Below are 16,218 nucleotides of genomic sequence, written 5' to 3' on the forward strand. Positions count from 1 at the left end.
GGCCTAGAAGATGGCGGACGAGGATAGGAGGAAGCCAGTATTTTTAGAACTGTTTGAGCGGGGTAGAAGAGGGCTCTGCTGAGGTTAGTGAGTGAGGGTGGTAGGAGGCCAAATGTGTTTGTTGTTTAATGTACTGAGAGTGGAGTTTGTGAAGTGCAGTAGATATGGAGTAAGGAGATGTGAGCCTAATGCGGGGGGTCTGGTAATGTATTTTGTGTGTGGCTCCCTCAGGACTGCTCTCCCCCAAAACTGCTGTAGGGGAGTGGGTGCTCATAGTGGGTCAGCAGACATAACACACAATGTAAGGTGGGTATTTTCATCACAGGATTCCAACTGAAATATTAAACTCCAGCGTCACTTCACTCAGTTTTATGTCACTTTGAATCCCTCGGTGAAAAACGTACATGTTATTGATGGCTGCTCGTCTATAATTATACAATTACACGTGAGTCGGCAGAGTTCCTTTTTCATTGGGAATAATGAAATTACATGTGTATTATAAATTATTACAGGCTACTACGTCACAATGATCCTAAAGGCATAGAGCAACAGTGGCAAAACGCCACGGTTTGTTACTAAGCGAAGTGAGATGACAAGCAAGGAACAGTCACCAATTTGGATAATGTTATATTTACTATATTTCTTAACACGGGTGAAATTGCAAAAAACGAATATGCGGAAAACACTGCGGACAAACAGCAGGGCAGCGACAAGAGAATGAGTCACTGGCCTCCTATTAGTCCCTAGCGGTTTCTAAATAGCCCCGCCCTGGTCAGGATTTTGCAGCAGGTCTGCCTGAGTAAGCCTTCCTCGTGAATGATGCGGAAACAGGCAAAACAACAGGCATGGACGGCTTTGTTCAAATGAAAAGAAATCCTGAATCTTAATAGATAATAGACGAGCTTCTAAAGAAATCGAGTTTAACCATATCCCGGGAAGCTGAATCAGAGGTCTGAATTAAATAACTGAAGCAAAGCTGGTCCTCGATCCCTGATTTTAAGAATCACCTTCTCAAACATGGTGACTGATGCAGGAGGTCCTAGCAGGCTGAAGGTCCTATATTGACTGAATCGAAGAAAGTTCAAAGAAAATTAAAAGGACGTGCCCGACGAAAATCCACTTATACTACTACTTCAATGTTGCAGTAGCTATGGAATGCAATTTTTTCACTATAATTCAGGCCGCACCTCTTGAATGCCACACAGATGTCACGTTCCCAAGAGGACTCTTGTGGCAAAGCCCATCTCTGCCAAACTGTTCGTTTAAATGTCGAGGATCTCTGCTGTCACAATGCAGCCTATGCAACTCCTAAAATGCTCTGTTTAATGATTTCAAGAACTCAGGTGAACGATGAAAACACAGTTCTCATGTGCAAGTGCCAAGGGAAAAAATTGCATCTTCGCATGCGGGGTCTCTACTGGTTAGTAGAGATGCCTTCCTGTTGAAATGAAAGTCCAGGATATCCTCCGCCTTTAAATAGTTACATCTGCTGCACACATGTTGACATGTGGCACAAGGGTACCACGCCTTTTGCAGTTATCCTATGGATGACTTGCCCTCAAATTGCATTCAACGTTTTTCCTGCATTGTGCAGACCGAAATTCCCTAATAAATGAAAAATTGCACTTGACTTCGAACCTACATGCAAGCAGATTGTCATCAACACAATGGACAGTTTAGTTAACATTTTAACCCCTCGTCCCTCTTTTCCTTAACGTCTGTGACACTCTGCCATTTGAAAGTTTGAGCCTTAAATGTATTACTTTAAATGTACGGTAACTTAGTTGATTTGTTACTTGCACCACTTCATACACTTTCCAAGGGATTACCTTATTGCTCACTCTCAGGTGCCAAAGGTGAGCTGGCGGTAGGTACCCTAGGGCAGTTCTGTTGCCATCACAGGTTTTTCATGTTAGGCACCGTGGGAGCTCAGTCCCCACAAAACTGACTTTTCTCTCACAGCTTGCCAGTTGAATCCATACAACCATATCAAAATGTTTATGTATTGAAAGGTAAAGAGTTCAGCTACACAATGAACACCACCATTTCTGTGCATACCGCTCAATCACATTAAAGCACCTGCATATTTTACAGCATATAGGCTTCAAATACAAAGTAACATCTCCATATCGTACAAGATGAAGCACTAAATCACAAATCGGCACCTTCATCTCCTAGAGAGAATAAAGCTTCAAAACCCAGCGAGTGCCCATCTATGGAATACATGAAATACACGCAAGTTGATGGGGGGGGCTACTTGCAATAAGTCTAACCACGGGCACTCCAACCCATCGCTCTTTTGTTCACCATGCCACCTCAATTTGGATCTAGACATATGCAAATCATTCTTGACCCTGTTCCTCCTTGGAACAGTCCTGCCCCAACTGCCAATCCAAGTCTTCCCTGAACCGGAACACAAGCAACCCAGGAACGATATCGCCCTAGTTATGGGCTCATCAGCTGGGTACAGCTTGGTTCCAGTGAGTAACATGACTAGGCAAAAACAGTCCTGTCCTGCTGCAGAGTCTGCACCACCTCAAATTATAGGGGCCACTGAGCTCTTGGTTCGCAGGGCTCCGAACGTGGGGCACAGGAAATGGATATTAACAGCCACGATTGCCAGGGTTCATGAAAGAGCCGAAATTTGCATTTAATTGGGAGCGTATCCATCTGAGACAATATTAGGACTTCACTTCCCAACAAGCAACTTATTGAAATCATACAGAGGAGTCCAATGATTGGCGTACCGCCGCGTACGATAGTGCTCATAAGGAAGATGAGGTCCAATCATGCGTTCCTTGACTGCATACCCTTTGAAAAAGAGGTCAACCTGAAACACGTCAGGGCTGTGGTCAGATGCCTTGATTAACTGACAAGAGTGACTGTTTTCCTGCGCTTGAGTGCAACTTACTTCTAAGACCATCCCCACCCAGCAAGAGATATATATATATATATATATATATATATATATACATACATATACATATACACATATATATACAAGCTCGTTTGCCTAGCACCAAAGATTGAGCAGCACCCGAACACAAGACCGAGGTGGCAAGCCTTTATTTCGGAGTACAAGTGGCACGCTGAGCTGGTCACATAAAGTTCTCTCCCCAAGGGTCATCATTACATGTATTATCATCCGTCCTGATGATGGTCTTGTGAATTGACTCGATAAGACCGAAACGTCGACCTACACAACCATTTCTGTGCCTATCGACATCTTGCTATCAGTGACTTACCTCTATTGTAGTAGTAGTCATTGCTTCTGTATGTAACAGTTTGGATTTTGTCTTCTATACTATAGGAAAGACGGCTGTATTCCTTGTACATTAGATTTATTTTGTCTGTTTAAGTCTCATGACTGATCAAGAACCCTTATGATTTTACAACAAATAATTACATTTTTATACAAAAATGTCCTTGTGTTGCATGTCTTTGTTTTCCCTAGCTAATGTGGTAGCTATATACATGTACCTCTAATCACTGAATATTTGAAACTAATACAGCTACTGATTTTCACAGTCTAATTCTTAAACTTGAAGTAAAGATTCCACATGCTGTATAATATATCACTAAACAAAACCCTTGCTGGCAATCTCTATTATACATATAATTTGCCCAAGCCCGCGAGGGTATATTGGGTTACCCACCCCCTCTTTTTTATTCACTTAAGATTAATTCAAGCATTTCATCCATCACTGTTTTGTATACTTCTCTATGTAATATGTCACTTCTTGTATCAGAAAGAGTGTCCCATAGGTTGTCGGAGTTCAGCTTTGATGTTCTGTTAAACTGCAGCTGCTATTCAAGTGCAAGCAATGCCCAGAGTTTGTGCACAACCTTTATCGTGCGAAAAGATTACTGAGTGACATTGTGCAAACATCATCCACTCATACACTGCCCTGCAATGCCAATCTTTGACCTGATTAGTGGGAAATGAATTAGTGCTGCCAACACAAACAGCCAGGACATGGCCGGCTTAAAGATTCCTGAAACACATACCCAGCTACTGTTCAGCACACAAACTGTCAAATTCTCAATGCACTGGACTTCGAATCTGGTTGTTCCCAAAAATAAACCTGTAAGCCCTGTCAGCCCTCTGGACAACACAAAACGTTTCTGAAAAATAAAGAACTAGACTTCTACACTCAAAGAAAAGCAGAAATACATTTCAGGAATTCAAAAATATATCTTGAATAAAAACACATCAGGGAAACTTGGCACTAGTAGCGGACATAGATATAATCCCACGGAGTAAAAAGAACTACAACTAACCATTACAACGTAAATGATGTAAGAATGCACAATCCATTCTACCTCTAATGGCACCCATTACCCACAAGCACGCCTAAGCCGAACAACTTATTACAAGCATACATATAAAAAAGAAAACTAGTGAGCAAAACAACCGGTATGCTCTCTGTGGTAGTATTAAGGGAGAAAAGGTATTGGCAAAGCCGATAGGTCTCACCTATGCAACAGGTATTGGATTTGCCAATAAGTTTTATCTATGTTGCACACCAGCGTTAGAATGGCTAAAAGTTAGTTGGTTAAAGAAGAGTGGCATGGAGTGGAGTGCTACAGAGTGGTGTGAAATGTAGTGTCATGGAGTGTGTGTTGTGGAGTGTTGCTGGTTAGAAGGCAGTAGAGTTGAGTGGGGGAGAGTGAAGTGGCATAGAGTGTTGTATAGTCATGTAGAGTTGTGGAGTGCTGAGTAGGGTGGCACGTTTTGTAGAGGGGAGTGTCACAGAATATCAGAGTGGAGTGGCATAGAGTAACGTGGAGTAGGTTTTCGTAAAATACAATGGAGTAAAGTGGCATGGAGTGACAGAGGGAGTTGCATAGAGCATTGTAGAGTATAGTAGTGTTATAGAGTGTCAGAGTAGAGTATCATTTAGTGCAGTGTCCAAGTGGCTAAGAAGTGGTTAAAGTACAGTAGTGCAGAGGAGACTGTGATAAAAGTGCAATGGGTTTGAGTAAAGTCCCATAGAGTGCAGTGATGCAGAGTAGAGTGCAGTGGCGTAGACTGCCATAACTCAGAGTAGAGTAGCGTAGAGTGCAGCTGCGCAGAGTAGAGTTGCGCAGAGAGCAATGGTGCGAAGTGCAGTGGCATTGAGTAGATTGTTTTGGAGTGGTGCGCAGTAGTGTACAGTGGCATAGTGTAGAGTGGCATAGAGTACAGAGTAGGTTAGAGTAGCATAGAGTGGATTGGCATAGAGTGCACTGGCGTAGAGTGCAGTGGTACAGAGTAGAGTGCAAAGCATAAAGTGCACTGGCAGAGTGCAGTGTTGCAGAGTAGAGTGGCATAGAGTGTGGAGCAGTGTAGAGTGCAGTGGCAAAGAGTGCAGTGGTGCATAGTAGAATAGCGTGGGGTAGATTCCATTGGGATAGAGTAGAGAGGCGTAGAGAAGCACAGAGTGAAGTAGGACAGATTGGAGTGGTGCAGAGTACAATGCAGTGAAGCAGATTGGAGTTGCGCAGCATGGAGTGGTACAGAGTGACGTGGTGTAGAGTGGAATATGCATGGTGTGGTAACACACTACCATTCCAGACAGCACATTTTTTATTGAAATGACTGTTACACTTAAACAGACATACCGTTTTACTGATAAAAGTATACAGCACACAAATAATGTTTGGAAATCTCATCAAGTGTATTGATTTGTTTTGATCGTATTAAAATATTTGTTTCCACCACATTTCAGAATGACCAAATAATATGCTTCATTTGTGCTTTTTAAATTCTGATATATTCTAAAATATTAGCACAGTTTATTTACAGACATTTAGGTTTTGTTGTGCTAGAAAAATAAATAACTTTGTACATCCTTCCTCAAGTACTCTGAGTAGCCAGCATGATTGTCACATAAATGTGCTCACTTTGAAGTCACAGAAAAAAAAGTAAACGCGCAGCTCCCTGGAATCTAGAGCCTGACATTTAACCTCGGACTTTGAAAGTACAGCAAATGTGACAAGATGAGAATAAGACTTCACGGCCTATTTACTAAAATCCAGTAATGGTGGAAGAGTAAAGTAAACAGTGTTTTAGAAGGGATGAACTCATATTGGACAGCCTAAAACATATAACGCCAGCAAATAGAATGCAAACAAATATGAGTTACAAACCGCAAAGCTAATGGTAAGCAATGGGCGGACTGTATTCTCTCGGAGTTTTTCCTAATGTCCCCAACATGTCTTTAGCAAACAGAAACGTATGCTGTCTGGTAGAAGCAGTTTGATCTTCTTCGATGCACTGAACACGCAGTTACAGGCACCAAAGGCTGTGTGTGATACTACCCTTTTAGCCCTCTACGCGAGGGTATTCAACTGTTGTGAAATTAACTCCATGTAACACAACGGTTCGAGCTGGCGGTGGTAGCAAACACTGTGAAATGAACCCCAGCTCATTCACTGTGCCCCAACACTGAACACCCAGTTTACTTACTGCCTTCAGGAGATGTAGCTAGGAAACGTTTAAAATTGAAGAGAACTGATGTGTCTGAGATTTTCTGTTATCTTTTTTGTTGAATGTTTGCAAGCACAGCATATCTTGGTGGCACATACAGTAGGGGAGATCCGGAGCAGGCAACAATACGGTAAATCTAAGATATGGGCATAAAGGGATAGTAAGGTACAAGAGGGCTTATGACTAGCCACAAAAGGTGAAGGCAGAGTAGTAATTTTGTGGAGGAAGATATAGGTGAAACGGGGCTGAAATTGAGCAGGGAAGGAAGGTGGGAAGGGGTAGTGGTGACTAGGTAGAAGCAGGACATGAGCTACAAATACTTTTATGGTGTTAGAGAGATACTAGACCAGGCAAGGGAGCACCTTGGAGACAGGAAATTGCCCACCTCCTCCTCCATAACCAGGTCTCTCAAACAGCCTCTCCCTAATAGATACATTTACCTACGTGTCCATAGCTGTAGGGGAGCAGGAAGGAAGGGGTTCTCAGGAGCTTCTCATTGCCTAGATTTTCAAGTGTATTCAAGGACAGAGAAATGTTGAAAAGAACGGAAGCCCGCCCCAGGGCACTGAAGGCATCGCACTACCATTTGCATTATTCAGCTTGGTCTATAGTAGGTTTTCACTGTCCAGGATCTTACCACAGCAGCCTTGTTAGTTGGCTGTTTGCAGAGCTCCCTTGGCTGTTATTCTGGCCAGTTCGGGATGCGTTCGGCACACCAGGAAAGCTTAAAGATTTAGAACTGCCTGCTGCACAGTAGGATTTCGGGGACAGTGCATGTAGACACATTTGTAGGATCTGGGCCATATGAGTGAAGGGCTTCTGACACAATGGAAAGAAAGCCTAGCGTTCGCAGTACAGCGCATCTTTCCAACAGGCAGCCTGGAGTGGTACATCAACGGTGGTTTCGTATGCTGTCTTTCTAGAAGCCCCTGCTGGTGACCTTTCAAACATAATTATGATGTCCTATAATTTAGATGTATGCTACACATTCCCAAAACAGCCCTTGCTATTACTACATATATAGGCGTATGTGCACACACGCAGTGGTATGGAGGCTCAAATAAGACAGACATTAAAAATTCAACGAAGAGCTATTAATGCCAAAGTCCACAATGCGGACTGCACAGCTGAGAGAAAAGTAACCAAAGGACAATCAGGTAATGTGCAACAAAGAGTTTAGTTACAACTAACTATATGAACCTCTTTAAGCAGCAAAAGTGTGTCCATTTATGTATGGAGACATTTCTGTATCCATGGCCAGGCTACCGATATACAGCTTCTGTTTTAGATACCAGACATACATTCCGACAGCTGCCCAAACATCACAATAACATTTTCGGAAAACCGCAAGAGAATCTGATCAGACAGAAATAAACACATGATTTCTCCATATCTCTCTCCTGAATAGATATTCATGTAGCTAAAAATATACAAAGAATTCACCCTGTTAATGCCATGACCCACAGCAGAACTCTGACTTCAAACCTGCCTTGTGCCATCACTTGGCAGGAGAACCCTGACCCAAAAGGGAATGTGGCAACAGTGGCATTAGTACTTCTCTAGATACCCTTCCAATGGCCATTATCTTCACTCCTGCCAAGCACATGCTGACAAATGTGCCGTATGTGTCCTTATCTACTGACACTTCGAAACTTCTCCAAGTACCTTAGTCGAGGACTATCAGCCTCTAATTCACTATTTCCACATCTCTTTATTCATCTTTGTCAATATCAGCATGGCCTCCTTAGTCACATACTAGAATCAATGGAAGCCAATCCTTTCTGCAGTCTTTAGACTGAACACTGCACATCCTCTACAAAACACTGCACATCCTCTACAACACCTCCCCTTCCCCCTCCCCCCGCCCCCAAGGCCGGTTGTCAATATAACAAGTAGTTTCGTTTTAAGTCCCTCGAGACTTCATCTGCACAGTGCTTGTATTCCTGCTCCAAAGTAATAACTGTACCGCCCAGAATTGCGATCTATATTCAGTGCTCAATTACATCAGAACTGTACTTCATATCTCACTGTACATCAATGTAGAAATAATATTTCAATATTTCAGTAAATCTTACCTCAAGCACGGGTCCTGCGCCAAGGATGATCTGTTCCACTCCACTGGCAAATCCCTTCTGGCTGAGCGCCGTGAGGTGGTGGATTAGAAAGTTCGTGCTCTGCGTCTTCCCAGATCCACTTTCCCCAGAGATCACAATGCACTGGTTCCGTCTGCGCTGCAGCATAGCATGGTACGCCACGTCTGCCACAGCGTAAATGTGGGGCTCGAGCTTGCCTAGCTGGTGGTTATCATACATTTTCACATATTTAGGGTTGTATATAGGGAGGAACTTGAATGGGTTGATAACAATTAAAATGCTGCCCACATAGGTGTAAATTTTTTCTTCTTTAAAACGGTGCCTCAGGTTCTCAAGCAAGGTCTTTTCATTGAGGTCCGGTAAACTGCACAAGTCATCATAGTCCTTGTGTTGTGGCTGCGGAAGAAAACCACGTTCCATCATCCGGCGGCGCTCCTCTGTCACACGCAGCCAGGACTGAAGACTGCCATAGTGGATGGACCCATCCAGGTTCTTCTCCCGCAAGAGGAAGCGATAATCCTCCCCACTGATGCGGTTTTCCAGTGCCATCCGAGGCCACAGCATCATGCGCTGCACCGGGCAGTCGGTAGGGTTTAGGATCCATTCTTCTCCACCAAACTCCTTCACCTCTGCAAGAACGTAACATTTAGTTCTGTCCAACTGGAGCTTATTGATGAGAGAGTCAATGACCTCAGCGGCCGTGGAGTTCTTTTTGGCAGTGATGGGACAGTAGATCGTCCCCTCTGCGATGGTCTCAGGATAGATGTGCAAGGTGAACTCACTGTCCTCGAAGCGTCGCCTTCCTCCCACATCCCTCACATTCATATTGGACACGTTCCCATCAGTAGCTCCTGCACAGGACTAGACAGGTCCGATTCATGACATCCTGAGGCCAGGATTCAAGTATGCCATCACAACTGCAAAACAAGAGAGAGAAATCAGTGTAAACAAAATAAACATTCTCACCCTTAAAGGAACAGCCAGACAGCTGTCAAGAACTGACACTTTCTATCAAGTCGAAACCAGCAAATGTACTATTAAGAGCAGTCCCTTACCCACTGAGAAAAGAGACTTTATCACAAGCAACATATTATCAGTAAGTAACACGAACACAAAACATGATCTGGTTAAGAACAGATTCGATCCCGTTAACAACAGAAATTTCCTCTCGGAACATATTGACATCAATGACAGAAAGTTGGTTTGTTAAAAAGAACCTTCCAAACCAGAAAAACATTTGACCAAAAACCATACATACACGTGTTCCAGTAAAAACTGCACGCACACTTGTAACTACTTTCCAAAGAAAACAACCGTAATAAGAATGGATAACCGATTCGCACAGAAGTGAGTTGAGGGACATTTTAAACTCTTTACAATCTTTTGGAGCTTTCGTTTATACAGCCAATTTATGCAAATTGTAATGTATTCATTTATGCATAGAAAAAACATTCTAACAAAAAACTGCCAACTTCAAGCTAAAAGAAAAACATTTCCTCAAGAAAAGATTCTTTTGCGGCGAAAAAGAAAAGGCACAATATTCAGGTTTCAAAAGATCATGAATTTACTCTACTACAACCACACTTACTGGAGATGATGCCGGTGCTGTGCTCATACATGGATTTCCTGAAGTACCATTACTCCACATCCACAGTTCTTGCATAAACATGGCCCAGTCGCTGGTAGTAGCTGAACACTGTGCTACCTGTCCTGCTTGCTTCACAGAGCACTACATACATGCAGGGTTGAGCAAAACTCCCCTACCCATGTGTTACTGTACCAGTAACACGTGATCTTTGTTGCACACAACCTGTAAAGTACATACTGCACCGCTGGTTTTCTTTCAGAGTCCTACCACTTTGGAACTCACCGCCCATCGAAGTGTGTGAGTTTAGCACCATTTTTAGGCAATGTTTTGACGTACTTAGTATTCCTATAAACCATATTCAATTTGCAGAAGAGAAGCACTTAGTGCTTAAATGTTTCCAAAGACAGGACCGCAAAGCACTAAAAGGAAGACAGCAGCCATCTAAACGAGGCTGTGGTCAGGTGGGAAATGGTATCATGCAGTAAAAGGATGAAGGGTTTCCTCGCAGGTCGCACTCACTTAGGCAATCGGACCTCAATCGATCCCGCACAGCCTCTGAAGTCTAGGTATTTCTGGATGCCTTTAACGAAATATATCACATGTACAAACGACTTGTAAATCAAGCATGCCCATAAACAAACGTGCTGAGTGAGCTGAAGGGTTCCAGGACTATTCTCAGAGAAATGCAGAAGGATTACTAGGAGGTGGTGAAGAATGCTGCTGACAAAAGAGAGGAGCAGCCATGAAATAACAGAAGGGAGGGAGGAAAGAAGAGGTTGAGGGAGGGTAGAATTTTAGAAGTGAAAAGGACATATGATGAGACGTGGACGGAAGGAAAGAGTAAAAGGGACATTGAGAAATAAAGGCGAAGGTATCAAGAAGAGCTGCTAGAGGACTGGAAGAAGTTGATCTGCCAAGAAATATTAGTTAAAGGATAGAAAATGGTGGTGAGGGTTAGGAAACATGAGAGGAGTTGTTGCAAAAGGGAAAGGGAGTGGAAAGGTTTCAGTGGCGAACTGGAGGAAGGCCCAAAAAAGAGGAGAAAGAAAGTTAAATATTACAGGAGTGGCAGGATGAAAATAATAGCTAAAAACACAGTATATAAATGAATAAATTAAATGAAAAGGATACACTCTGTGAGGAACAGAATAGAGCTGGGGATTTGTACAGGTGCGTAATTAAAGTGGTATTACAGCAAGGAGAGTGGGTGTGGTAAAGAGTCAGTGGTGCTGGTGCTCTGCCACGCCTCCATGTTGCTCTGCCACGCCTACATGTTTGTCGAGGGTGCTTTGGCGCTCTACTATCTTTGGCAAAATTATGTTAGTGTAGCTGGTAAGGGCCTCCTCTTGGGAGCACTTCCAGCCAATGGACAGGCAGAGGGCAGAGAGCAGCAAGGCGGCATGCAGAATACAGGCTTGGTCCAAGCCTAGTTCAAACAGGTAACAGAGTCCAGGCCAAGAACCCCGACAGTACGTGAATTTCTCATTCTGTGTAGCTCTTGCAATTAAGGGTGCTGAGGCATGTGCATAATCTCAGTTTGTGGCACTAATACAATATGTTCACTGCTATTTGAGAGGCTGGAATAATTCAAGACTTCATTCACCAGCCAATCAGATGAGGGGAATCTTCACAGGCTTACTCCCTCTTGAAATGCCAGCAAAAGGATTGGTCGGATTCCGGCAACTGTTCCAAACCTGAACCCGCTAGGGCTCCTTTCGGTTTCCTCGAAGAAGGCTTAGCAAGCTCTTATCCAGGTGAGCTGCTTATGCGCGAAGGGTTATGAACTCTGCCTACATAGGTGCAAGGGAAAGAGTGTGGAGGATGAACATGAGGCCGCGTTACTCACAGGAAAAGCACAGGAGGTGTTACAAAGCATTAAGATAAAGAGCAGGAAACTGATGACTGTACTTATTACAAATACTCTGACGTACACCTACATGATCTTGTCACAAGACGCACAAACACACTGAATTTTAAAGTCAGTCAGTAGACCATGCCCCTGGGGTACAGCCATGCTGCACCACGAAAACTATCAAAATCATTGCCAGAGCCAGGACCATCTCAATAACAGGACTTGGGAAGAGTGGGGGGGGGGCTTCTTCCGTGACCTCTGCAAAGAGGGACCTTCGGGAAATCCCCTATCCAAGTACCAGTGCTATGCTGAATTACTGGCCATTCAGACATGCTATAATATATATGGGGACATGTTCAGGGGAAAAACAAAACTGTAACAAACAAATGTTCGCATTATTCCTCACACTCAAACAGCCACGACTAAAACCCCTGTACTCCACACTATATCAAAGAACATGGCGTTCAGATGTAGCCGTGCATAATTAAGACACAAAACAAACATAGGCCTCGTTTACATTTCTTTGGAGAGCACTAAATGTTACTTAAGTGCATGAACGATGCCCTTTGCTTAGAAAAAGGAGATCTTGAGATACTGATGCAACGAAATTGTAGGAACACACCCTTCCCTTGCAAAAGCTAAGAAACAGTGGTTCATGAAGGAATGTGGGTGTTTCTTGGCATAGGGCATGAAGCGGGTCATTAGAAATGTGGTAAACATTCATAAAGTATCAACTTTAAGTATTCACCAACAAGTAGCGGACTTACAACTAAGTGGTCCTATGAATTTTTTTCATTACTTTGGATTTTGTATACCATCTGCATTCGATGATGACTCACTAGACAGTATAAGCTTTTCAACATATAAACGGCAGGACTACCGGTGTTAAAAAAAATCTGGTGAAAAAAATTCTCTGCTCTGTGTCAAGTGAGTGGCAAAATAGCCCTTTCTGCCCCGTGCAACGCGTGCCATAATGAGGGCCACTTACAGCGGGTATGGACAAAAGACAAACCAATGGACACAACTAAATAAAAATACAAGAGAAGAACACAAAAGATGCACAGCATTGAAAGTCAGCAGGAGGTGAAGGAATCCTTTGTCAACTGAAAGAAAAGCGTGGCAAGGAAAGTTCCAGAAAGAGAGATGTGTACAAAGCATCACAGTTCAAGAAAACTCCAGGGGGCACCCAGCGAGGGCAGCAAAAGCTTCGAAGAACCTGAACAGTAAGACAGATCAGAAAATAAAAAGTCAAGTATGGGATTTGCAAGAACATGTACAGGTAAATTAAAAGTGATGAGCAAAGTTACCAAATTTTTGTTTTGACTGAAAAAAAGTGTTCTTTTAAAAGAGCTAATTTTTAAGTGCATTCTTGCCAAGGGCTGTGAGCCGTTAAAACAGCAAAAGTGCGCAGACCACAAAAAACCACTTTATTTATGTTATGTCATATAATTTATAGAGCACAAACAAATCTCCGTGTGTATCAAGGCACGAGTGAGAAAAACCTAAGCACTTTATTGGATTCCTCATTAACAAAAAAAACATGTTTTTGAAGCCTTCTTAAACATAAGCAAATTTGATGTGGCTCTGATGCGAGGAAGGAGTAGATTCCATTCTTTTGCCGTCGGTTGAAGGAACAAACGTCTTCCCCCGAGTTTGTAAACCAGAATCTATTGACCACACATTTCTAAGCACCCTTAGATCGAAGATTTCTCCCCGATCTGTGCCATTTAAAGGATGCTGCAGAAGGTCAGGGCCAGTTCTAGGTAGGGCTTTTTGGGTCAGGCATAGGGCTGGACTTTACCACGTTGCCTGGCCGGCATAAAACTATCTGCAGCATGTTATATTTACTCACACTATTTCACAATTAAAAATATGTTTACATTTTTTGTTTGAAAAAGAGTGCTACGTGAGAAATATACATGATAGGAGTCTGGTTGCCAAGCAAGGAACAAACAAAGCAGGCAACTAAGCTACATTTTGGAAAGGGTCAAGGCTGCGGTGCATTGTTGCTTACTAAGCATAACTGGGTATTACTTGGTTCAGTAAAACACAAAAAAGTGCAAGAAAGAAGCAAGCCATAGTTGTTCTCCTTTTAACTCTCATCCAATTATACGGGTGTGAAAGGGGATGATAACTCTACTTCAGATGGGGGAGAGGACTGGCCCCAGTAATGTTGGTTTGTTTAGATCCGTACGTTTGTTGGGTTGCAAGGCACCATGGAGTGCTGGAGATGATGGAAAGATTCCAACCCACCACACTTGCTAGAGTGGGGACGCTCCATGATCAACTGGGCCAAAGCAGAAAGTACCGCACTCAGTAGTGAGGATACACTTGGGACCCGGAAGTCTCCCATTGCTGCCAGTTGGGACGCAATTCTAACCACATTTATCCATACATAAGAGAACACGTCCCCTACCCACGCTACAACAGAGGATGCATCCCTGGAGTGCCCGTCAAATTGAAGTGCTTGCAGGTGGATGGTAGGGCATAGTGGTCAGACGAAATGCAAAAATCTACCATGCAAGCACAATCATGTATATGCCCTCAGCCTAACCAACAGCAGCCGCCAACGTCTGCAACAGTGACGCCAGTACCAATATTACCATCCCCCAGGTTTCTAGGTGCCAGCCCCCACAGTTCAGACTCCATGCCCTTTAGGTGTTATTAGTCCTCTCCCACAGTTCTGGAACAAGCTATACCCGACACACACACACACACACACACAAAGTGCCTTCACGACATGCGCCACACAAGAAGCAACTCAGGCTACCACCGCCAACACATATCCAAAAAGTTCAGTCGGACCGTGAGTAAACTACAAAAGTTGTTAACAAGGGGAAATGATGCACGTTGCAATTTCAAAGAACACACTAGACGTGGACAGCTGCAAAAGTTGGCAACACAGCAATGTTTTATATTACCGCAAGGAAATACACAACATCAGTATAACCTGTACTAATTTGTATTGTACGTGCGTTCAGCATGAAGAAATAGCCCATACCATAAATAAATTGCAGTCACAAGGTCATGTTTAAGTGTAATAATTGTAAGTAATTAGCCATACTTGAATGTTGAAATTCCACTTGATGGAGAATTGCCGAAGTGTCCAAAGCACTTGATTCACTAGTGATATGGCATGTATTGAGTGTAATTAAGCCTACATATGCTTCCAGTCTGTTTGTTTGTAACAAAACAAACTCAATAAAAATATTTGAACATAGAATGGAGTGCTGGAGATAGTTCCTAGGCCGACTGTGCTCTTCTTTACAAACTGCCATGTGCTGTGTATCGCATCACCTTTACTGCTGTCTTTTGTTTGATAAAACTGAAAAATAAAGGTTTAAAAAAAACTCATCCAATTAAGGAGCGAATTCCATAAAATACTTAACTATTCAGTATCTCTTTCCTTTTGTTTCAAAAAGCACCTACATTTGGGAGCAAACTAGCACTTTCCAACCTGGCACTTAGCCTTCTAAGCTACTTACTACAAGTGGTCTTTCTTTCAATGGGTGGAAGCATGGATTTGATCACACTTGCAAAAAACTGCACTTTCAATTCGGAGGGAAATAAGCTCCAGCCTTTTGGGACTCTCGGAAGAGTGACCCATTATTTGGAAAGAGAAAGACTGGCAGGCAAAATGTTCTTACCCAAGAGTGAGAGGTATCTAGCTTGCTGAATGGAGAAGGTGAATCCAAGGTGAACACCCTTGAAAGGAGGGTGATTTGAGAAGTAATGTGGTAGGTTCCTGCATTGAGTGTTAAGCAGAAGAGAAAGCACCGGAAAAGCCAATAGGTCTTGTCTGTGGGACCGATGTGGGCCTTTTTGGCTTTGCCAATGGTTTATAACGATACTGTATAGCATGGCTCAAGAGGAAAATGGGGCAAAATCCATATGACAAGGCTCCCCTTTAGTTGTATTGGTAAATAGATTTTTAAATAGTAGCGCAAAAGTAGGGCAACAGGAGGAGAAGTGAAAGCAATGTGTTTTGGGATTTAGAGAGAATTAGGTGAGAGTTAGATTAAGTGGGAGATAAAGTGGGCAGAGATGCCAGTTGTAGAAGTACCAGAGAGTACTGGATGCCTGCTAGCTTCAGGATTTCTCGGTAGGGCAGTTGTTCATTTCAGCTAAATTAAAGATTCTATTGGGGATTAGTAGGAGGGAAGCCGGTTAGTGCTAATGTTTGTGTTACGTGATTTCAGCGTTCTGATTTGCA

At 43.0% G+C, this 16,218-nt stretch overlaps 1 protein-coding gene across 4 annotated transcripts in view; it reads right to left on the reverse strand.

The window, feature by feature from the left end:
- MYO9A (myosin IXA) overlaps positions 1–16,218 on the reverse strand; it is a 1,257,959-nt gene that overhangs the window by 1,151,441 nt on the left and 90,300 nt on the right. For all 4 annotated transcript variants that reach the window (XM_078685018.1, XM_078685017.1, XM_078685015.1 and 1 more), the window contains exon 2: positions 8,548–9,482. In XM_078685018.1, coding sequence (XP_078541144.1) covers positions 8,548–9,390 — 843 coding nt within the window. In that variant the 5' untranslated portion in view covers positions 9,391–9,482. The remainder of the gene's footprint in view (positions 1–8,547; positions 9,483–16,218) is intronic.

This window comes from Lissotriton helveticus, chromosome 3_2, assembly GCF_964261635.1.
Source record: "Lissotriton helveticus chromosome 3_2, aLisHel1.1, whole genome shotgun sequence".
NCBI lineage: Eukaryota > Metazoa > Chordata > Amphibia > Caudata > Salamandridae > Lissotriton > Lissotriton helveticus.